The 23,343-nt window shown below is 43.6% G+C and overlaps 1 protein-coding gene across 1 annotated transcript in view; it reads right to left on the bottom strand.

Moving 5' to 3' along the window:
- Nucleotides 1-23,343, bottom strand: part of GAL3ST1 (galactose-3-O-sulfotransferase 1) — a 41,619-nt gene that overhangs the window by 5,397 nt on the left and 12,879 nt on the right. The window contains exon 2 of the mRNA XM_018555500.1: nt 8,531-8,664. Within this exon, the coding sequence (XP_018411002.1) occupies nt 8,531-8,661 (131 nt within the window). The 5' untranslated portion in view covers nt 8,662-8,664. The remainder of the gene's footprint in view (nt 1-8,530; nt 8,665-23,343) is intronic.

Raw genomic sequence — 23,343 nt, 5'->3', positions numbered from 1 at the left:
GGAGAAGGTTCTCTCTGTTGTATGAATCTATCGTGCCTGATCTCTCTCATCAAGAAGGCTCAGACAGAGGGTGTTGGGGAAGGCCTGCAGACATATAAACAATCCCCAATCATAAAAATAATCGGAGCGAACAAATGTTCTACAAAGATTTGCTTGTGTACAGATATACAATTATCATATGCTTTACTAATGATTAAGAGGGTTATTCAGTAATGAGCCGAAGGATCCAGCCATAGCTTCGGCTGATCCCTCGGCTCGCTTTGGCTGCCGAAGCGCTTCGGTTCAGTCGAACCAAAGGGCTACTGTACATGCTATTCACTATAGTCTGTACAGCAGCCGAAGGCAGCCAAGTGGCTCAGCCGAGCCGAACCCATATGATTTGGCTCGGCTGAACCTTAGTGACACTCAAAGCGTGGAGAATGGTCTGTACGCAAATGACAGCTGGGCGGAGTCAGCCTGACCTGGGGATGCTGATCTGTCCCCCAAATGACCTGGGGACGCTGATCTGTCATTAAACAATAACAACTGAGCGGAGCCGACCGTGATGTAACATCACAGCTGGCTCCTCCCAGTTGTTATTTATTGCTTGGGCCAATAGGAAACAGTTGGGCAGAGCTAGTGGTGATATCACCGCTAGCTCCAGCCACTTGTTTATATTTTGCCAGCATCTGTCAGCGGGAGTTCGTCGCGTGCGGTTGGGACGGCATGCATCGTTTTTTAAAATGATTTTTTATTTCGCCGAGTCGTCTTCATGGACAACGCCAGGCGTCATGGTTGACGCTGGATTACGTCAGTGGATCAATTTTTTTGTTTTTTTTTTAAATAAAAAACTTGTCAAAAACTTGTCCTTGGTTTTTTTTTCAATTAAAGGAATTTTTCTAAAGTCTGGCGTCTTTTTTATACTTTAATTTAACCCTTTAGTGAATGGATAGAGGCATAAGTACCCCTTACTTATTCACAAAGGGGGGGGGACACGCATCTGGGTGCCCCTTGGGTGGCCTGGTTCGGGCACTCGCTCGCCCCCCCTTCCTGCCCTGCCAGGCCTGTGCTCGGATCCAGGGCTTGGTATGGAATTTTAGGGGGACACCACGTCCTTTCCCCCCCATTTTTGGGGGTGGGGTTCCTCCTTAAAATTCCTACCAGACCTAAAGGGTCTGGCATGACTTTTGGGGAGAACCCCACGCTTTTTATTTTCTTTTAAATGGGGTCCCTCCTAACTTTCCTACCAGACCTAAAGGGTCTGGTATGATTTAGGAGAGGGACAACATGCTGTTTTTTTTTTCTTTTCTTTGAAATGTCTTTAATTATTTTCTTAACCTTTTTTAAGTTTCCGATTTTTTAAAATTTATTTAAAAAATGTTTTAGCATTTTTTTCATTTATTTACATTTTTTTTCTATTCTGCTCGCTACTGCGGCGGCATTCGGCCTATGAGAATAGGAATGATCGGCAACGAGTGAGCTGCTGGAGTTTCAGCTCAGCCGATCCAGATGTTGGATAAGCTGAGCATGTTCGGCTGACTGAAGGCAGCCAAAGGCAGCCGATGTGCGGCTGATTTCAGCCAATGTATGCATGTTCACAAGATGCCCATATGTGAACGGGGCTTACTATATCTGACCTCTATGCATATCGCCGGGTTCTCAGTGTAATAACAGATCAGCGTCCCTGGTTACCTGGGCCTGGAGCAGGAGATGACGGCTGGCTCCACCCAGCTGTCAGTAGCAGGCTGTCGGCCGGCCAATGGCCGGCTGGTCGTCCAGCTTCGGCCTTTACCTCGGTTCAGTCGAGCCGAAGCACATGCCTTTGGCTCGACTGAGCCGCTCCGCCAACTTCGGGAGCTGTATGGGCTATACTGACGGGCTTTCAGTCAACTAAAACTAACTAAAACTAGACTAAGATGTTAGGGAGAGACGATTTGGGAAGGGATCCAATCAGAGCTAATCTCTTTGGACTTCCAGTTCCGGTTCCAACCTAAATGGACGGCTAATAGGTAATATGTGCAATGGCATTACAGCCAATATCGTTTTTCATTTCAATATTTTTGCTTGAAAGAATGAAGAATGTCATATGCAAGTTGTTATAATCAATGTATATCTAATTTCTGGTCCTTTGTTGAAAATACTAAATATAATTGTTTCTTTATAAGACTTGGTTTAATCTGATTTGAAGATAAATAAAGACATGTTATATATCACAACAGTTAAATATGGGTCTGTATTGCATGTTCAAACCTTAATACCAGAAGTAATAACAGTTTAACAGATGTTTACTCCAGGAGTATATAATGAGATTGGAAATTCTAGAGAAATTCTTAAATTACACTAAAACACACAAGATTGTAGTAGACTAAATCTACTGTAAATTTAGCCAACTGAAATCTTATGATATTTAGTCGACTAAAACTAAAACAATTCGGATGACTAAAATACGACTAAAACTAAATAGCATTTTATTCAAAAGACTAAGGGGGTTATTCACTAAAGAGCTGAAGGATCCAGGCATAGCTTTAGCTGATCCTTCGACTCTCTTTGGCCACCTCTGTCCTTCGGTTCAGGCAAACCGAAGGGCAGCTTTATAGGCTATTCACAATAGCCCATACAACAGCTGAAGGCAGCCGACCAGCTCAACTGAGCCGAAGGCATATGCTTCGGCTCGACTGAGCCGAAATGACAGCCAAAGCTGACCGATATCCACGCAAATGACAGCTGGGCCGAGCCAGCCGTGATCTCACGGCTCGCTCCACCAAGTTGTAATGATCGATCAGCGTCCCCAAATGACCATGGGACGCTGATCTGTCATTAAACAATAACAACTGGGCGGAGCTCCGCCCAGTTGTTATTCATTGGCCGGGACCTGAAGACTCTGGCAGGTACCGGCCAACTGTTTTTTTTTTCTTATCTTTAAAATATTTTACCTATTTTTTATAAATCTTAAAATAATTTGTCAACTTTTATTTTTATTTTTTTTTTGCATTCTTTCCACTTCTTTTCTATTCTGCTCGGTACCTCTGAGGTACCGAGCAGAATAGCCGAGCTGAATGCCGCTTGTCAGCATTCAACGAATCAATCACTGCAATCCGGTCCCTATGAGAATAAGGGCGAATGGCAGCGAGCGAGCTGCCGGAGCTTCGGCTCAGCCGATCCAGATGTTGATCCAGATGCAGAGCATGTTCGGCAGACCAAAGGCAGCCAATGAAAGGCTAATTTTAGCCGATGTATGGCTGAAATCAGCCGTACAAGACTGAAGTGAATAGCCGAACAGCGTTCGGTTCACTTCACTTCAGCTCGGTTATTCACTCGGCCTTCAGCAGCACATGTTACATATCGCCGCGAACGTCGGAGTGAGAGCCATCAATCACTGATAACACTAAATTGATGAGCGGTAAAAGCTTTTAAAGCGTCGCCTATGGCCAATTTTGGGTATGGTAGTTTTCTGCGATTTAGTGGGTGCGCGCAATTTTAAAGCTTGACATGTTTGGTGTCTATTTACCCGACGTGACAGGATTTTTAATATTTTAACAAAAAAATGGGTAATAATAAATGTTTCCTAACATAATGTAAAAAAAAAGTGGTGTTTAAATACCACCAAATGAAATCTCTATATGTCCCCAAAAAATGGTATAAAATTAATTTCAGTACAGCGTTGCATGACGGAATAAATGTCAGTCAAAGTACCGCAGCGCTGAATACTGAAAAATAGCCTGGCCAGGAAGGGGGTCTAAACACCTGGTCTTGAAGTGGTTGAAGTGACATTAAACCCTCAGATTTTTTTTAACATAAACCAATACTGTAATGTGTGCCTTACTGTAATCCATGGTTGTTTCCCTTCTCTTTGCTGCTCTTCCTTTTAAATCCTCATGTCTTCTCATGCTTGGGGAGAACTTCCCTTTGCAGCTGAGTGCCTCTTCCTGTAGTGCTGTCTCAGGTTGCAAACGTACACACAGACACCATGTAGCCATTCCAGAGACAAGGCAGTCTGCTGCAAAACAGAAGTTCTGCCAGCATGAGAACAGATCCAGATTTAAAAGGAAGAGCAGCAAAGAGAAGGGAAACAACCATGAATTACAGTAAGGCGCACATTACAGTAATGTTTTATGTTAAAAAATATGAGGGTTTAATGTCACTTTAAGGTACTTGAATGATTTTTTAAGATTTATCTCCTAAATTTAGTGACACTTTAAATAATGCTGAATCAATAGATCCATAGCAGAAATGTAAAAATTGCTTTGACCCATAAGGTTTATACAGGTGCAAGAGCTGAACTGGTGAAAGTGAAAAGGTGCTCTGCCCATTGCAAAGAAACAGATTAACTTACAATAACCCTCACCATTCACTGTAGAAAATACTTACCTTCCTGTTGCTTGTGAGCCTTTCCTTGCAGCCACTAGAGTCAAGAGGAAAAGCCCTGTGTAAAAGCTTCAAGTTAATCTATACAGAGCTTGCACAGGACAAAAGACTCAAACCATGCCCCACATGACAACACTGACATCGGGTGAATTACCCAGTTGCATATCTTGGGAGGGAGGAGAAAGACACATGATCCCCCACTGGAAGTACTGGGCATTTTATGTGCTCCCCAAAGGTGACTGGTGCAGCAGAACATAGCATAAGTAGTAGAGAGGTGGGCAAATAAAAGCAATGCATATGGTTTTGTATATATTTTTTTTCTTTATTATGGTAAAGAGTCAGACAAAAAAAATATTTTTTTAAATCAGGTAAAATATAAAGCATTGAATATTGTCTTGATGCGGTATTTTATCTAGGCGGCAAAGTTAATTTTGGGATAAGCATAGAGAGATAAGAGAGAACATATGGGGTGCACACAACTGCTAAAATGTGGTTGTCTTATTTTTTCTGATGACATATGGCACTCTGCTTTAAATCCTGCTTTGGAATGTCAGAAACATTTATTTGCACTGCTTATCTGACTCCTCCTTCCTTCTATATACAAATATAACAATAAGAAATCTGGTGTTCTTAAAGGTGACAACTGAGAGAGGCAATGTTAATAATGGTGATCAAACAAGCAAAAAAAATAATATGGTTCTTTTGTTAAAGTCAAAAGCAATCTGCAAGGTGCAATACCTGGACAGTACATACTACATTGGTGAGAAAATAAGTTTGTTTAGTTGCATTCGGTCACTATTCTTTACATTGTCATATTAAACAAACCCCCGCTGTACTAAATAATGCCTTAGGCTGCATTCACATGGGGCTTGTATGTGCGTTCAGGGATTCTTGCCGCAAGAATCGCAGATGTGCCCGGTTGGGATGCAGCCACTGTACCCATTCATGTTAATGACAGGGTGACAGCGGCCACATCTGTCAGCAGCCCACATGTAATCGCACAATTTGCTTGTGGACTGAGAAAGTTACGGAGCAGAACAGAAAAATAGTTTTAAAAGTAGAAAAAAATAAATAGAAAAAGATTGTGCGGAGCTAGCAGTGACAGCTAGCTCCGCCCAACTGTTTTCTATTGGCCAGCGTTTCTGCTGCTGTCAAAAAAACGAAAAGAAAAAAGTTTCCCGCTCCCGGCCGCCAAGGAGAGAAACACTGTTTTTTCTTCGGCTTTCAGCGCGGCTCAGCGGAGCCGAGGCATATGTGTTCGGCTCGACTGAGCCACTCGGCCAAGTTCGGGAGCTGTACGGGCTATAGTGAATAGCCCGTACAGCACCCCTTCGGTTCTACTGAACCGAAGGGGTCCTGGGGCCGAAGTTAGCCGAAGGATCGGCTGAAGCTACGGCTAGATCCTCGGGCTGCTTCGTGAATAGACCCATATGTGTTATCAGTGATTGATGGCACTAAAACTATAGCTTTCACTCTGACGTTCGCAGTGATATGTACGCACATAGGCGCACCCGACGCATGTTTGCGAGTGTATGTGGGCGGTGGGGGAATTTTTTTATGTTTCTTTAATTTGTTTATTACTCTTTTAAAAAATTTTTTACACTTAACTTTATTGCTATCACATAGGGGCTAAGAAGCCATCTATGCAGAGGCGGCTCTCTAATTAGGCGAGTTAGGCGGTCGCCTAAGGCCTCGCCCTCACGGGGGCCTCGCAGCCGCCTAACTCGCCATCAGTGGCTAGTGAAAAAATGCCGTAGCGGACCGGGCGGAGGCCCCTTTAAACGGCCGCCGCAGCGGCGATCACAGCTGTCCTTTATCGCTCTCCTCTGGCCGCTCTGTAGCTGCAGCGGCCGGAGAGGAGAAAAGGCGATTCAGCTTTCAGCTGCTCTCTGCTCTAATGCCATTGCCCGCTTCCATCGTCGGGCTCCTCTGCAAGAATGTGCAGCTCCTCCCACTCTAGCTGCTATGGGCTGGGAGGAAGCCTGCATTGGCCAGTTGACAGAAGGAGAACGTGTCCTGGAAGCAGGAAGACGGCTGGAGGCACCATGCTGCACTGGAGGGTTCACAGCAAAAAACATAACTACTCCCCCCCACCAGGAGAGGAAGAGGGAAGAACAACAACAACCTTTATGCACTGTAAGTCTCTCTACTGTGCACCCCCCTCCTCTATACTCTGCCCTCCTCCCTCTATACTTTACCCCCCTCCCTCTATACTCTGTGCCCCACCCCCTTCTATACTCTGTGTCCCCCCCTCTATACTCTGTGCCCCCCCTCTATACTCTTTTTTTTGTCCCCTCCCTCTAAACTCTGCGTCCCCTCCCTCTATACTATGCGTCCCACCCCTGCACTCTGCATCCCACCCCTGTGCTCTGGGTCCCACCCCCTGCATGCCACCCCTGTGCTGTGCATTCTACCCCTGCGCTGTGCATCCCACCCCTGTGCTGTGTGCCCCAGCTGAACTGCGCACTCAACGTCACACCTCTGCGTCCCCTCCCTCTAAACTTTGCGTCCCCTCCCTCTAAACTCTGCGTCACCTCCCTCTATACTATGTGTCACACCCCTGCACTCTGCGTCCCACCCCTGTGACACCCCTGCACTCTGCATCCCACCCCCTGCGTGCCACCCCTGTGCTGTGCATTCTACCCCTGCGCTGTGCATCCCACCCCTGTGCTGTGTGCCCCAGCTGAACTGCGCACTCAACGTCACACCTCTGCGTCCCCTCCCTCTAAACTTTGCGTCCCCTCCCTCTAAACTCTGCGTCACCTCCCTCTATACTATGTGTCACACCCCTGCACTCTGCGTCCCACCCCTGTGACACCCCTGCACTCTGCATCCCACCCCCTGCGTGCCACCCCTGTGCTGTGCATTCTACCCCTGCGCTGTGCATCCCACCCCTGTGCTGTGTGTCCCAGCTGACCTGCGCACTATACGTCACACCTCTGTGTCCCCTCCCTCTAAACTCTGTGTCCCCTCCCTCTAAACTCTGCGTTCCCTCCCTCTATACTCTGCATCCACTGCCTCTATACTTTGCGTCCCTACCCCTGGGCTTTTCTGCGTTATTACTGACTTCCGCACTCTGCGTTATTACTGACCTCTGCGATTTAATTTTTCAAATTGATTTGGGTTACTTACTACTGACCTCTGCACTTTGTGCGATACCTTCTCCTGACTGATGCACTCTGTATGTTTCTTACGACTGACCTCTGCAGTCTGTGCGTTACTTACGACTGACCTTTGCACTTTGTGAATTACTTCCTTAGGGTCAGGGTTTTGTGTCTAGTTATTTATAGAATTATATAAGAGACAGAAATGAAATTCTAGCTCTAGGCGTGTCTTAAAATATGCAATTGATTCATTCAATTTTTTATTATTGTTTGCATTTTTTTTCATTTTTTCATTTGTAAGTAGGGGCCTCACGTTTGAGTTTCGCCTAAGGCCTCACAAAGTCTAGAGCCGCCTCTGCATCTATGTGATAGCCAATTTACATGACAGGTCCTATTTATGGAGACATCAGGCGTCTCCAAGACCCCTAATGTCACCTAGGGACCCCCAGAGAAGTTGGTGTGTAAGGCCATAGCCGGGAGCTTGTGTGCTACTACGCATGCGTGTGTCCCAGTCCTCCGGGTTGCCGGAAAAACATCTGTTAGCACGCATGCACGCACAACGGAATGTGACACACAGGAAGTGACGCGGTGGTGCACAGGAAATGACTCACGGCCCTCTAATAGATGTTCCTATTTAAACCAGCTGGCCCAATGGGTCAGTGCTGAACGGTCTTTCAGCTTGTGCTCCTGCTGATCTGTTGCTTCGACCTAGATTGGTGCTGACTTCAACTGATTGCTGCCTGCCCCTGACCTCTGCTTGAAAATCGATAGGTGTATGGGCACCTTAACACTGAGCCTCAGAAAAATTGACAGGCGGACTTGATCGGAATGCCATGTTAAAGGGGCAATCAGCTTGAGGACGTTGTAAGAACTGCCTGTCTCATTATCTACAAAGCAGGTGCAAGAAAAACTTTGCAATGAAGCTTTTTATAACTCTTGTGTAGAACTGACCTGGAGAAGATTTATTTCTCAACACAAGAGGGGGTTCACTTTAATGATGCAAAAACTATGAGGATCAAACATGATGATGTAAACTAATTACATTGAAACCAGTACTTATAAGATGCTTATAGATGACTCACTGTGTGCTGCTAAGATTTAGAGGTGGAGCGGCATAGGAGTACAACAGAACCAAAAAACTGGTGAAGAGGGTTCCCAGGACCAATCCTTTCCATACTGAGCGGCAAAGTTTGCCCTGGGCCAGTGCGCACATCCTCTGCAAAATAGCAAAGACACCAGGAATAATGATCAGTTGCTGCATACCAATTTACAAACATCATATTCAAAGCAACAATAAAATGACATCTTTATGTTCTATACATTTACATAAATAATGCAATCATTTGAATAGGTACAACATACAATCCTCACCAGGGCTGCCATCAGAAACTTTGGGGCCCCTTACACAGCTTTAGACCCGCCCCCCAACAGACCAAAGGCCTGTCCACTGGCTGTTCCACCGAGTCCACACACACCCTCCCACCCAGTCCATCCACAGGCTGTCCCACCAGGTCCTTCCGTGCTCCGACTTTTATTTTAACACTTTAAAAATATACAATTGAAAAGTGTATTCCAAGTCATCAGTGCATTCAAGGTAAGGAAATATATTCTGGCCAAAAAATATGTTGAACAGGACCCTACACTGACCACACTCCCTTTTCACTAACCGCACTCCCTTTCACTAACACCAACCGCACTCCCTTTTCTCTACCACTAACCGCACTCCCTTTTCTCTACCACTAACGGCACTCACTTTTCTCTACCACTAACCGCACTCCCTTTTCTCTAACACTAACCGCACTCCCTTTTCTCTAACGCTAACCACACTCCCTTTTCTCTAACACTAACCGCACTCCCTTTTCTCTAACATTAACCACACTCCCTTTCACTAACACTAACTGCACTCCCTTTTCTCTAACACTAACCGCACTCCCTGTTCTCTAACACTAACCACACTCCCTTTCACTAATTACACTCCCTTTTCTTTAACACTAACCACACTCCCTGTTCTCTAACACTAACCACACTCCCTTATCACTAACACTAACTTCCCCTCATCTATCCACTAGCACATCTAAGAAAAAAACTGGGCTGTACAGGCTCTCTATGGTGGGCTCTGCAGGGTCTCAGGTGGACTGGTCCCTGGGATCCCCTGGCTATAAGGGATACTATAAATGTCAGACTCGAGTGAACTTTTACACAATTGTTTTCTAGAGCTCACGGACTGGTTTTGCATATCACTCGGAGTTGCTCTTAAACTTTTAAGTTTTATAAAGTTTATAAAAGAGTTTATAGTGTTTTAAAAAATATATGATTTTAAATATTGTTGGTCAATAGAGACAAATCATATAGTTTTGAGACCTCACTCTATTTTGTCTTCACTTGGCACCCAATTTCTTGAAGCAGAAGTGTAAAACACCCCCAAGGGATAGGTGGGTTTACACTTATATATTTCATAAAAACATCCATAAATGGTATCTTTGGTCAAAAAAGAAAAAAAATGTATTTCCATATACTGATCTTCAATAAGTTATTTCCCACTCCTAATAAAAGTTTGTTAACCTACTTACTGAAGATGCCCGTAGGATGTACCTCCTCAATGCACTGACACAATTTCACTCAGCCCTCTGAATATGCACTTCGTTGTATCACAACTGAGCCTGCCTCCTGAACTACAACTCAGCATCTGAACAATGTAACATTATCATTGCTGGAAGCAATGCATGATGGTATATGTAGTCTTGAGAAATTGAGATTGCATCACATCAAGCAGCAGGGAAAGAGAGGCAAAGCACACTGGGAACCCAGGAAGTTGATGAAAGTGTTGGATAGACGGAAGGTAGCACTCACTACATAAAAGAGATGTTTTTTCAAGTAAGTTTTGATTGCATTAATAAAAACAACTATAGTATCTATTTCTATTACAATAATGATGTTAAAACAGGATGTTAGAACTCATTGTTATTATTCTTATTCTGAATATTATACAGGATTTATATAGCGCCAACAGTTCGCGCAGCACTTTGCAATATAAGGAAGACATTACAATCACAATACAATTCAAGACAAGATGGCAAGGAGGGCCATGCCCGTGACGGCTTACAATCTAAAAGAGAGGGGCAAGTGATACATGAGGAGGTGGTTAAGCACCTGAGGTTTATTAGGAGCCCCTGTTCACATTAAAGTACTCAGTCCCCTGGGGCCCCCTCACATTAGAGCAGTGGAGTCACAAGGGGGGTGCGGCCCACAACCGGGTGACACCATTGGAGGGGTGACACCAAAATGACTCACAGTCATTTTGGTGTCACCCCCCTCTGAAAAGTCGGGCGCTCGGTCACGGACCGAACGCCCGACAGTATCAGGATGACACTCGGTTACCGCTCCGGGTGTCACCCAGCCTCGGGACGCCCCTGCATTAGAGTCCTCAAAGTCATTAAACTGCAGCCTAGTATAATTTACCTTATTGATCCCTCTAGAAGCATGTCAGCCTGGCTGCCATGCAGTCGGCAGACCAAGGGTTGTAGCGGTGAGCCAGAAGGGTGGAACAAAGTTTGAACAGGCCTGAGCTGAGTCTCTCCAGAGGCAGACCTCCTGATGGAAGTTTCATCCTCTGCCAGAGTAAGTGTAGCTTGACGTGGTGAAGTCACTGGTTGCTTGGCCGCTGGCAGTCGCCAGCATCCATAGCAACCAGCAACAGGGGGCTACCAGCATTGCACTGGAGTCCAGTTTGGGCTTTACATAGACTACTGGCTGTGCACGGAACGGAGCCCATTCCCCCCAACAGACAGCCCAGGAGATTTTGACATATCTGGCAATAACCCGGCAATGCTGATAAAAATCCGGCATTGCCAGGTAATTTCCGATGAGTTCCCAGATCTGCTAATGGGGACACCAGACAGCAATGAAAACCTGACAGTGTTTCTAATTCCTCTCCACTCCGTCCGAACGAAAAAGTTTTGACTTTAGTTGCACTTGAATTCTTGGTGTTGCTTGAGCTCAGAAAAGCTTATCCCATCTAACAAGTTTTTTTTTACACAACTACCTGAGTTAAGCTGACAGCATACCAGTCTGTATTACTCACCATTTTACAAGATCACTTTGGTGTAACTGTCTAAAAAGCCACTATGCATATGTATATAAGTATTATAAAGGCTTGAGGACCCCTGTAAAAGAGGCTAGTTCTGCCACCATCATGCTATTATGTAACTGTCAGCTGTTAAACCCATTTTACTACATTGAAATAAGTTATGCAAGCACTGAGCTAGCAGTCAGCAGGCGGCTGACATGTACTCTAAACAACATTATCTGAAACTTTAGGAATTTGACCTTGGTGACATACATAAAACATCAACTTACCACCACCCTAAAACTACCTATAATTTTCAAGGACACAGTTTAGGTGTTAATGATTTATCCCTGGAACTATTTATTTTCCCACTTTACAGGACAATTTCACCTGGGAAGGCACCTATAGACATCAATAGTGTACAGTATGTATAGCTAAAACCTTCTTTTTTCCTTTATGGGTCAAGAAGGGAAGTGTTAAATCCCCTTCTACAGGAGGTCATAGATTGCTGTGTCTCCAGTAGTGTCTATTACCTCTTCTAGCTTGATGTCCTCTCTGTCTTTTGTTATGGTCGCTCTGTCTTCTTTTTAAATGGTTTCCTGTTCTCATTTAAGCATCTATTACAGTGGTATTACCTGAGCTCTCTCTCTATTCGTAAAAGTATCCCTTTGTATTTGTATAAGAATAATTACTCACTGAGCTTTTCTCCTGCTCTGTGTGAAAAGCAACTGGATGTTTTAATTCTCAAAAAATCATTTACATGAAATACTTACTCACCAAGTCATTCACTCAATTTGATCACTTTTTTATTGCTAAATTTACCTTGTCAAAATCTGAATAAGCTGTTCATCCCAAAGTTCAGATATTTACCTTTACATTTGCTCCAGCTGAATTCTTTTTTCTTTAGTGGTTATGATTTGCATTAACTGTCCTAGAATTCTTAATAAGTGGTGAATTGGCCAGAATTCGATTCAACCTGCAATGCGCCTGCACATTCATCAAAAAATATCTGCTGAACACGAATTGCAATGAATGGGGTCCTGTTCCACTTTTGCTCTGTGGAAGGTTGCTGGGCAAGGTGTTGTCACCCAAATAACAAGAAAAGCTGGGCACTGCTGTGGTGGACCTTTGCAAAAACATACTCTTTGCATGTGGTGTTACAAAACCACCACGGTTTTCAAGGACAGCCTAAGGGACAGTGTACTTTGACAGCTCATATTTGGCTATGATGTCAGAAAAAAAGGCTTGTTTGCATGAAGCATTGATAGACCTAGTGGGGTCCACAGGTAGGAGTATTCCTAAAAAAATTACTATCCGTGACAACTGCAAAATAGTAACATCTCTTCACTTAGAGAATCTTAAACTGGCCATACACCTATAGATTGTCTGCAGATTTTCTATGGTTAGTAGGGTTTCCACCAGTGACGTGCAGTACCTTTGGTTCCGGGTGAGGCATTCCACAGCCTTGCCCACAGCATGTCCCGCCTTGCCCCCGAGTCAGATGAAGCCCCGCCCCACCAGTCAAAGCCCCACCCCCAACCCATTCCCCGAGCTAGTGTGAAAGAGGAAGGGAGAAGACAGGGAGGAGCCCCTCTGTCCCTCACTTGCTCGTCACTGCCGAGACATCGCGATCGATGGCCTCAGTGGTTTTCTTTTCTTCTTTTTTTGATTGGACAGCTTGGACCAATGCGCTTTGCCATTGGTCCAAGCCATCCACAGAGCTCATGCCTCTAACAAAGAGTAGACGCTGAAAGCTCTTGCCTCAATAGTTAGGATACACAAGCAGTGGGGAAGCCCGCTGCTGTGTAACCTAACTACCTGTCAAAAGCCGGATGCAGCGCTGCCTGTAATTAGCAGGCAATGCTCCGTACATGACAGGTTACACAGTGGGGAGGCTTTCCCTGCTGTGTAACCTGCTAGTAGCCTATCTGAATGGAGAAAAAGCTGTCAGCTTCAGACTTGAAGCTGACAGCTTTTTCCTCCATAATACTAGGTGAGGCTCTGCCTCACATGCCTCCCCTGACCGCACGTCCCTTCTTAAAGGTGCTCATACACCTTACAATTATCTGCAGATTTTCTGTGGTCAGATGAAAAAAGTGCAACTGATTGGCCCAGGTGGAGATTACTCCATCCACACAGTTTAGCGTAGATGGAGGAATCTGTTGCACCTTTTCCATCTGACCACAGAAAATACCGCTTTGGGATAAGCAGAGGCTTATTTTGTAAAAACTATATTTATAACATGAAATCGTTTTAGCTTGTCTGTCAGTTGGACATGTGCACCGGCAAAGAAGTGGTTTAGTTTCGTTTTGATTCAGATTTTGTGTTATTTCATTTTTCGGGATTCAGGTCCGAAAGTCAATTTGTTTCAGGCGAAATTCGTTAGCGGTAGCCTGTACGAATTGTCGTTTCGTGTTCGTTTCGTTTCAGCAAAGGGACATTTAAAGGAGAATTAAAAAAAAAAAAAAATCCTCTCTAATGTCACTTTGCTGCAACGAAAATTCGTCCACAAATGTAAATTCGTGCTGACTGCCACTAACTAATTTCGTCAGAAATTTTGTTTTCCAAAATTCGGATTCGTTTTCATTCGTCATTTCTGTGATTCGGAAATTCAGGTACATCCGAATCTCAGAATAACGAAAATTCGTCCGAAAAATGAATTTTTTCAAAATGAATTGTACATGTCTACTGTCAGTGATATAATCATAGCTGTCTCTCACTGCCACAGGCGGTGATTTCAGCAAATAATGTGGAATTGTTCAAGAAACTTTTGGACGATTTCTTAAGGGACCGTAATATACAGGGGTACGGGTACTCCTAGAATGAGATCCTAATAGGTTGGACTTGATGGACTAATGTCTTTATTCAACCTCAAATACTATGTAACTATGTCATTACAGCAAGGTTTCCAGATTGGTTTAAAATTCGTGCTGAGATTTTCTATTAGGGTCATAGGACTGGAAAGGTTTACAAAAAGTTTTAAAAAGACTTTGGCTTCCATGTATCCTGCGCTACAAAGTCCACAAAAGGAACCAATTCACCCATGTTGCTAAATAGTAGTGGGCATTCTACAAAGATTAGTGCAAATGCGTGCCATTAAATACTCACTGCAGGTACCTCTTGAACTTATATATCTGTGTTTATGGGTCTGCTATGTTGAAAAAATGTTCCAATAAGATTATATGTGCATTTAACATATTTTCTGCAAGTTATTTAAATATAAAAGCCACCCTTGTGTATATATTTAAAGGCACAACTGAGGCAACTGCTAGGCACTGCCATCTTGGAGGTGATGTTAACAGGCCCAGCAGATTCAGAGCTGTCAATTTAGTATTCTCCTTAATCCCTCCCCTGACAGCTACTTAAAAGGTTATGAAGGCAGAGGAGGGGAAGGATGAAGATGCTGGGTCAGCACATATTATGTAGGCAGAAAAGGGGAGAGATGGAGTTGCTGGGTCCATACATACAGTAATTAGACACTCCCAGAAGAAATGCAAGAAGGGAGGGAGCTGTGCTAGGGAAATGGCTCTCCTGGAGATGACAAATGACTCTCCTGGAGTAGACAAATGACTCTCCTGGAGTAGACAAATGACTCCCCTGGAGTAGACAAATGACTCTCCTGGAGTAGACAAATTTTCTTGATTCTTCTGTCATTTCACCTGCATTTTTTAAGGCGGTGACAGGATCTCTTTAAAAAAAACACTAAACAAGAGTAGTGTTTGTGGTAGGTTACATAAAAAGACAGAAAACAACTTCTGAGATAATGTCAACATGTTATATGACATTTTAGTGATTGGGTTTAGATCTATTTTAATTTGAGCTCTCTGTAATCCAAGCCAGATTTCACACAGCTCTTCAAATGTGGTCAACAGCCTGGTCACAGCAATTATGCAGCACACAGTCCAATACTGTATATCGTACAGTGTTCCATATCGTACATGCTCCATGTACGTAACATCTACCAAAAATGGCTGCTGAACAGAGTGAACACCCTTGATCCTTTGAGTTACTACCTTCAAAAAAAAACAAAAAACCTGCCAATTTGGTCCATCTACACTATTCCTATGAGAGAATACTGGCTTTCCAAAATGATAGTATCCAAAGATTTGACGGCCTTTGGAACTCCTGGTTGACTTGGAATTCCTCCAACTCAAATTGGGCTCCCTAGAGAATCTTAGATTGATTTTTTTTTCCTCCCTTCTTTAGTTGCTCTTCTATTAATGTTTTTTTTTGTTACTTATGCTTAGTGCAGCGGTATTAATGCTACAATGTAATAGAATATTGCGGGGATAGTTTGTAACGTTTTAATATGTCTATAACTTTTCCCGCTTATATGACTATCGATAGTTGTACTTGATTGCATCCTTTTATGATGATATCTGATGTTATCTTCTAATTAAAACCAATAAAAATGTACTTGGTTAAAAAAAAAAAACTCTACTTCTCTTTTTTTTGTACCAGTGTATGATAGATAGTGGTAATTAGCTACTATCCCATACACGTTATAATTTACAATTCTTATTTAGCATGTGTAAATAAACTTACTATAAAACCCATACACATGGTGCAAACATTTGAACACTGTACAATAAAGAAAAAAAGAACCACATTTTAAAAATAGGAAACAGCATGTGCAGAGGAGAGCTTGAGGGTAAACACAAGTAAGCTGTATTTATTCAGAGAGGGAGAGGAATCTGAGCATGGTATTAATATTAATAGGTTAGTGTGACCTGAGAGTCCTTAATTGAATGAATGAAACGTAAGGAGTACAATGCGTGACATAAAATTGATTAGCAAGGCTCCACATGACCAAGAGTGTACTTTGGAACCAGAGCAATGAAGTGTGTGAACAATTAAAGCAACCTTAAAATGGCTCACTGCATTGTTTTTTTTTTATTTATGGTCATTTTTTTTATTACTGGCAATCTTCTTTCAAGATATCTTTCACTAAAGCAAACAATATCACAGAACTGCCGAATGCAGTCTTTTATATCACTGCAGAATTGTGAAGTGAATGGTCATTTATTTTATGTGTGGCTGCCAAGCTGTTAGTCTAGACAGAACAAAACTAAAGCTGGCCATACACTGTAATATTTTCTTGGTTCAGCCCATGTGCTTATGACCGTTGATTGAGGAACCGCCTGCTGTTTGCATTGTTCTCTGATGGCAGCTGCCGCCCACTGTCAGAATACTAAAAAAAAAATCTTCGTTCAAAGATTTTCTGACTGGCTCCTTTGATCAGCTGTTCGAGAGATACCGGCTGAAAGAAACCGGATGAAATTTGAATAGTGTATGGCCAGCTTAAGCCAGTGTTAACACCTAAGTATTACCCTATACTGTATATACACATGTAAGAGCCATTACCAACTGCAGCCGCTATGTGACCCTTTTGAGGAGAATATAAGACAGGCCGTTTGAGCTACAGAGCTCTGTAAACAACAAACTTTGCTTACAACAGACTGGAAAAAGGATTCTCTGGAAGACATGTAAAAATGGAAACTAAAGCTCCACCATTTTGCTAAAAATACTAATATGTATTATTCCATATTGATATGGTGAAAAAAATACTTTAAATATATTTTTATTCCTAACCATAATATTTAAATATGTACATATGTACGTTGAAGGCCAGCTGAAACCCGCACACAGCACATACAGGGCTCAAAACCCAGACTGTCCAGGTGAAACTGGGACAGGAGGCAACCTTACTTGCTACAGGTTTTCTATGAAGGCATATTTTGTCAGCTCATGTCCAACCTTGTTAGAGCAATCATAAATACAACACTTTAATAAAGAAGGAATATTATATCTTTTACTTTTGTGAAATATTATATTTGAGGTGGGATTATAATAACCTCATAAAAAGCAGAACCTTCTATGTTAAATGTTATCATTAACACAGTTACTACATGTATAAAGAGTCAGGATAAATAATATTTTCAGAGCTGAACAGTTTGAATCATCTTTACACAATGCAATGCTGTACGTGTAGGTTGCCAGCCACCCCCTGGGTCTTACTTTCGCTTGGAATACTAACTATATATCCTAATCCTAACATTGACATTGCATTAAGTAATGGGTTACTAATTAGCAGAGTACATTTGGAAACATAGAAACATACACCCCGTATATAGCAGCTAATCCTCTACACTCTGCTGCACTCACAAAGCATCACAAATCAAAGCAAACCGCTAATACTGCTGAACAAATATAAAGGTAGCTGATTCTGTGATTAGCACTTGTAATGCTATAGCCCTTTCACAATACTGCGGTGAGATGCGTTTTACCGCACCAGATAAATGCAAGTCACTGCAAGGACACGTAGAAAACAATTGCTTTTCGATGTGTCCCATTCACACAATAATGCAGGTGCGATGAGCACTGCGCTGAGATAAAATGCAAACATGCTGCAGTTTATTGCAGTGCATTGAATGTCACCGCAGGTCGCCACAGAGCAGCGCAGCGCGCGTTGCTGTTTTTCTGGTCCCTGAATGGAGTGTACACATTGTACATACAATATAAAGTTAAAGGAGAACTATGAGGTGAGTGATTTTCACTCGTTCTCATAGTTCTAGCCGACCTGTGACAATAAAACTGTCACAGGTCGGCTCAGTAGATCGGGAGGTGAGCGAACACATACCGGCACTCGCTCACTTCTCAATCCTGTCACGGGGGAGAGCTGTGACAGGGGAGTGACTGGATTTCCCCCTCCCCTGTCCGATAATCCAGCGCTGACTGGCGGAACGGACGGGGGAGGGGCGTGTACAGCTGACTCTGTCTCTAGATAGGCAGAGCCAGCTGTCACTCACGCAGCTGGGCGGATCCAGACATAATTGTAGCTGTAGCTCGCGGTATACTATCCGTTACCGGGTGTTCGCATTGGACGGGTCTTTTCTGCCCGTGCGTGCCCGCAGATGCTGCAGTGCCGTCCGTCCGTTTTTTTACTACGGGCGGACGGCAAGAGGTTAAAAACAATATATGACAGCTCCGGCAGTGTGCTGGAGCTGCCACAATGCACTAGCCTTTCCTATCTAGCCTAGTGTGAACAGGCCTTAAAAGCTTTTCTCAAGTTCAGAAAAAAAGAAACACAATGTAGATAACCAGGAAAAAATGTTAGTAAATATACCTACTTTACCCCCAGTTTCTGTACTGCAGGGGGTGACATCACCATCCTTGTGAGATCCTGGGGAATGCTAAGTAGGCCAAATCTTACGAGAAGATGCTTCTGCTTTGTTCTAGAGTGTCATCTCGTGAGATTTGAGCTACTCAGCATTCCTGAGATCTCACCAGAAGCATTGTAACATCCTCTGCCTCTGGCAGAAGCTAGGGATACAAAAAGTATATTTTTATTAACTTTTTTTGCCCCACAATTATTTTTTACTTTATTGCAGTCTTTCAGATTGGTGGAAGTATGGCCTCAATGCATAAGTAGAACTTGCTTTTGCAGTGCAAAGTCGGCTTTAACGGCAATAGAGAACATTCCTTAAGGTGCCCATACACTCTACAACCCTCGCAAGACTTTTGTCTTGCAAGGGTTGTAAAGGGTTGTAAAAAACGTACGATCTGCCCATTTTGGACAGGCAGATCGTACTTGCGATCATCGCAAGCCCTCCCCCCTGAGGGGCAGGCTTCCGATGACTGCAATGCTGAACGGGCAGTGTGCGTGTGCGCACAACGGCCTGTTTGGCAGTGATCTCTCGATCATGTTAAAAACCAGCCGAAAATCGTACGATTCTCGGCTGGTTTTCCAACATGCTCGATATACAAAAGTCGTGCGACCGTATATTAGAAACGGTCGCACGCCTTCCATACACTGCACGATTCTCGTACGAGGATCATGCAGTGTATGGGCACCTTAAGGCTGGTCTTTAGATTGACTATACAGTGTGGCAGGACTGCATAAATCTCAGGACTAAATATAGTAGAAAGAAACATAAATCCTTTGTCAGGTAAGACAAATATGCAGAAAAAGATTATCCTCAAGATTCAGGAGTCAAATCAGTGAAAGATGGTTGATTGCTATAGGGTATGACACTTTGCACATCATTATAGCTCTTCGCACTACGTTATTGAGGAAGCATTTGGATATGTAGCCTTCCAGACTTGGCTGGAAAAAATATAATCTGCAATATTTGTTATTGATTAAAAGTAGACATTTCCATATTAATTTAGGGGGCTCCAGTGGCTCCTCCCACTTTAAGGAAACAGTGAAACGTATGAGCCCAATATACATACTGTACATATGAGGCCTCATTCACATGGGCTTGTTGCTGCATACAGCGTGAAGGGCCAGTTGTTGAGCTGTGGGAAGAAGCATGTGGGCAGTTCATGTAACTCTTTTTAGACGCAAGAGCTGTGTGCCCTCACACACTGCTTCCCTCAGCTCCAAGTTTTGACAGCTGGGCACTGCCGGTGTACAGACCTGGATCCATCATGTCTGTGTCCTAGGCCATGCATCCTCTGTGTGCGGCTGTCAGAACTATGTACCCATTCAGATAATGATTAAAAAACCCTCAGATTTGTTATCAACATACTCAAGAGCAAACATGTTCATTCCACTAATACTGTGTACATAACACTGTACATCTTCTTTTCTGTAATGTGAATGATTTACAAGTGGCCATTCAGCATTGTTTCTGGACTCTGATAAAAAGATAAAAAGGGGTTACAGTCCATGTACACATTGCACTCCTCACCGCTCATCCATCAAAGTAACAAGGGTGCTCGGTAGTCGACGGATGGACGGCTCTCTGATAAAAAGGGGGAGTCCTCAGAGCCCCCCCTTACATCAGATTGCCCCATTAAATCTAAGTCCTTAGGACTCTGATGTAAAGGGGGTCTCTGGTGGCGCTGATATTCGAGGGAACTCTGGAGACTATGATGTAAGGGGGGATGCTGTTGTATGGGGTAACTATGACGTAAGGGGGACTCAGTGCCTAAAGTCACCCCCTTACATCAGGCTCCCCATTGTCCCCTCTTACATCAGCATCTGATGCAAAGAGGGACACTGATGCAAGGGGGGACTCTGATGTAAGGGGGAGACTCTGGGCACTGAGTCCCCCCTTGCAGAGTCTGACGTAAGGAGGGTCTCTGGGGAATCTGATGTAGGGGGGGACTCTGATGTAAGGGGGGAGGGGGACGACTCTGGGGACTCTTATGTCAAAAGGGAGCTCTTGGGACTCTGATGTAAATGGGGACTCTGAAGTAAAGGGGAACTCTGATTTAAAGGGGGACTCTGATGTGTTTGACTTGCATTTTTGACTTGATATTATGGTGGTATTATGGGTTGTTTGTACTCATGTATACATATTTTTTTTTTTTAAATATGGGTCTCAGGTTTTGGAAAGGCGTGCAATTTCAGAGCTTGCTATTTTCTGATGATACGCCTCTGCTTGGGTGTATTACATTTGGTGTTTAGACAAGTTTTCGTAATGGATTGATTGTTTTTGCGTGAATACACATATGAATCACCCAGATTATGAAAGTTTTTCCTATGGGGTTACAAAGCCTTTCAAGTGTTTAATCTACAGATATATATGTTTGATATATTATATATACTGTACATATAAATAGGTAGGCTAGTGAGTCAAAATACCACACCCCTTCATCTTCATTCATAAACTTCAATATTCATAGGTAAGGAATCCAAAGTGGATGATTATAGATTCCTTACTTATGGATACCGAAGTTTATGAATCTGTGGATCACATCTGTGACAAAAGTAATATGTGACTTGGAAAGCCAATGGAGGTCTTTCCTCCTACATAAGCACAAGTGGGTTGTTTGTAATCATGTATACATATATTTTTTTAAAAGAAAATTAAAAACATGTTATTTTATGAAATTGTATGTATTATGATGAGTACCTAAGAAAACCCAGAACGTTTTAATACAAATGAGTCCAGGATTGGATTGTTTATTATATGGGGGATTGTATGTGCTTTCTTATGTACTACATACATTGGTTTGTATGAACAATATACATACTCTATAATAAGCAGAGCCCTGCAGTAGTTATGGAGTTTTATGGGGTATCTTAGATTTTTTTGTGTATTTGTGTATATTAAAGCGATAAGTAACAAAGCCTCTGTCTTTATTACATGTTGTGAATATTTGATCTTATGATGCCAAGGCTTTCTGGGTGACAGAGATGTTGCAGACGAACTCTGAACAAAACTTTTATTAACCCCTGCGATGGGGTTCCTGATTCTCCGGTCTCTGAAGCCTGTCTCTTTCTGCACTGCAACATTGGAATGTTCCCCACTGTCCTCACGTCTATACACAGTCACAGTGTATAGAACGTGATGATTTTACGGGATATTAGACCACTGCAACGGAGGGGGAGAAGGGGTGGAAGGACCAGTGTAAGAGCAAGTGGGCTCCGCATTTCAGGTGAGTACAACTTTTATTAGCACCTAGAACAAAATGAGCACTTAACCCTTGCAGTGCAGGGGTAGCCCAATTGCAAGGGTTAATACAAAATTTAGCCCGCAGTAAAGTTCTTAAAAAAGTAAAAATCCTATAAAGAGAGTTCCTTGAATTTAATCAATGCACCTGGGATAAGTTGGCACTAGAATATATTATTTACTTTGAGTTTTGAAATATAGCGGAGGGAGATCCCTTGAGGTTATTTCCCTTTGTCTGATTTACTGTAACGGTGAGGGTCCGTTCACACCAAGCCAGTGTGTAACAGTGCAGGAGGTGAATTGCCTTACCATTAATTTGAATGGCACCCGAAACGCACCTCTTGCCCGCAATGCAATTGATCACACTGCAGCACGCAGTACCGCAATACTGTGTGTTGCTGTGTGATTGAAATAAGTACTGCATTTCCCAGGGACCTGGATGACGTCTATTCCACTAACTTCCTTCCATTACTACAGAGAATAGCCCTGGACTTCAAAGCTTGGCGCCCCCTTCATGTTTCTTGGCTGGGACGCTGCGCCGCGGTGAAAATGAATATATTGCCAATGGTCTTGTACCTTATGCAGGCACTCCCTATTAGTCTACCAGCCCAATTCTTCAAAACACTACACGGGGACATGATCTCGTTCATCTGGGGGGTAAGACCCCCAGATTGAGTAGACGCATTCTATCACTTCCCAGGAGTAGGGGGGGAGTAGGACTGCCGGATGTGTCCGCATACTACTCCGCCATACACTTTTCCAGACTTCTTGATTGGAGCCTCCAAAAGGAGGATAAGAAGTGGGTGGCACTGGAGCGGAGTACTTACCGTTTCCCCATAGAGGGTCTCCCATGGCTGTCCTCCACAATACCACAAGAAATCAAATCTCATCCATTGGTGTACACGACTTTGAGAGTAACGCGAAAAGTCCTGAGGTCCTCCACCATATCACCGACCCCCTCGCCTCTGACGCCGGTCCTCGGGGATCCTGACTTTGCACCAGGGGCCGACAACGGTCGACTACGCCGGGCTCTCCTTCGTGCCCACAAATTCCGCCTCCGGGATTTCAGAGGCCCTGAGAACTGGCTACAGGTCTCGGATCTACAGTCCCTTACGGATCCCCCGGTGGAATTTTGGGGCGCTCTCTCCCTAAGACACTTCCTCAGGGCCGTACCGAATGCGACACTCCTTGACAGACCCTTGACGGTATTTGAACAATTATGTTTAGATCAGCTTCCTACTCGTCATGCAGTATCCCAAATATACAAATTACTACAGGACCCCGCGGGGGATGTATCACTGCATTTCCTACACAACTGGGAAACGGAGCTACAGTGTACGCTCACGGAGCAACAGAGGGCCACTATCCTGGCGATGACATTCAAAGCCTCGATAGCAAATAGATACCAGGAGTCGGGATACAA

The sequence above is a fragment of the Nanorana parkeri genome, unplaced genomic scaffold (assembly GCF_000935625.1).
Source record: "Nanorana parkeri isolate BGI_ZX_2015 unplaced genomic scaffold, ASM93562v1 scaffold199, whole genome shotgun sequence".
Lineage (NCBI taxonomy): Eukaryota > Metazoa > Chordata > Amphibia > Anura > Dicroglossidae > Nanorana > Nanorana parkeri.
The sequence above is the reverse complement of the archived record's forward strand: the minus strand, read 5'-3'. Positions and strand labels throughout refer to the sequence as shown.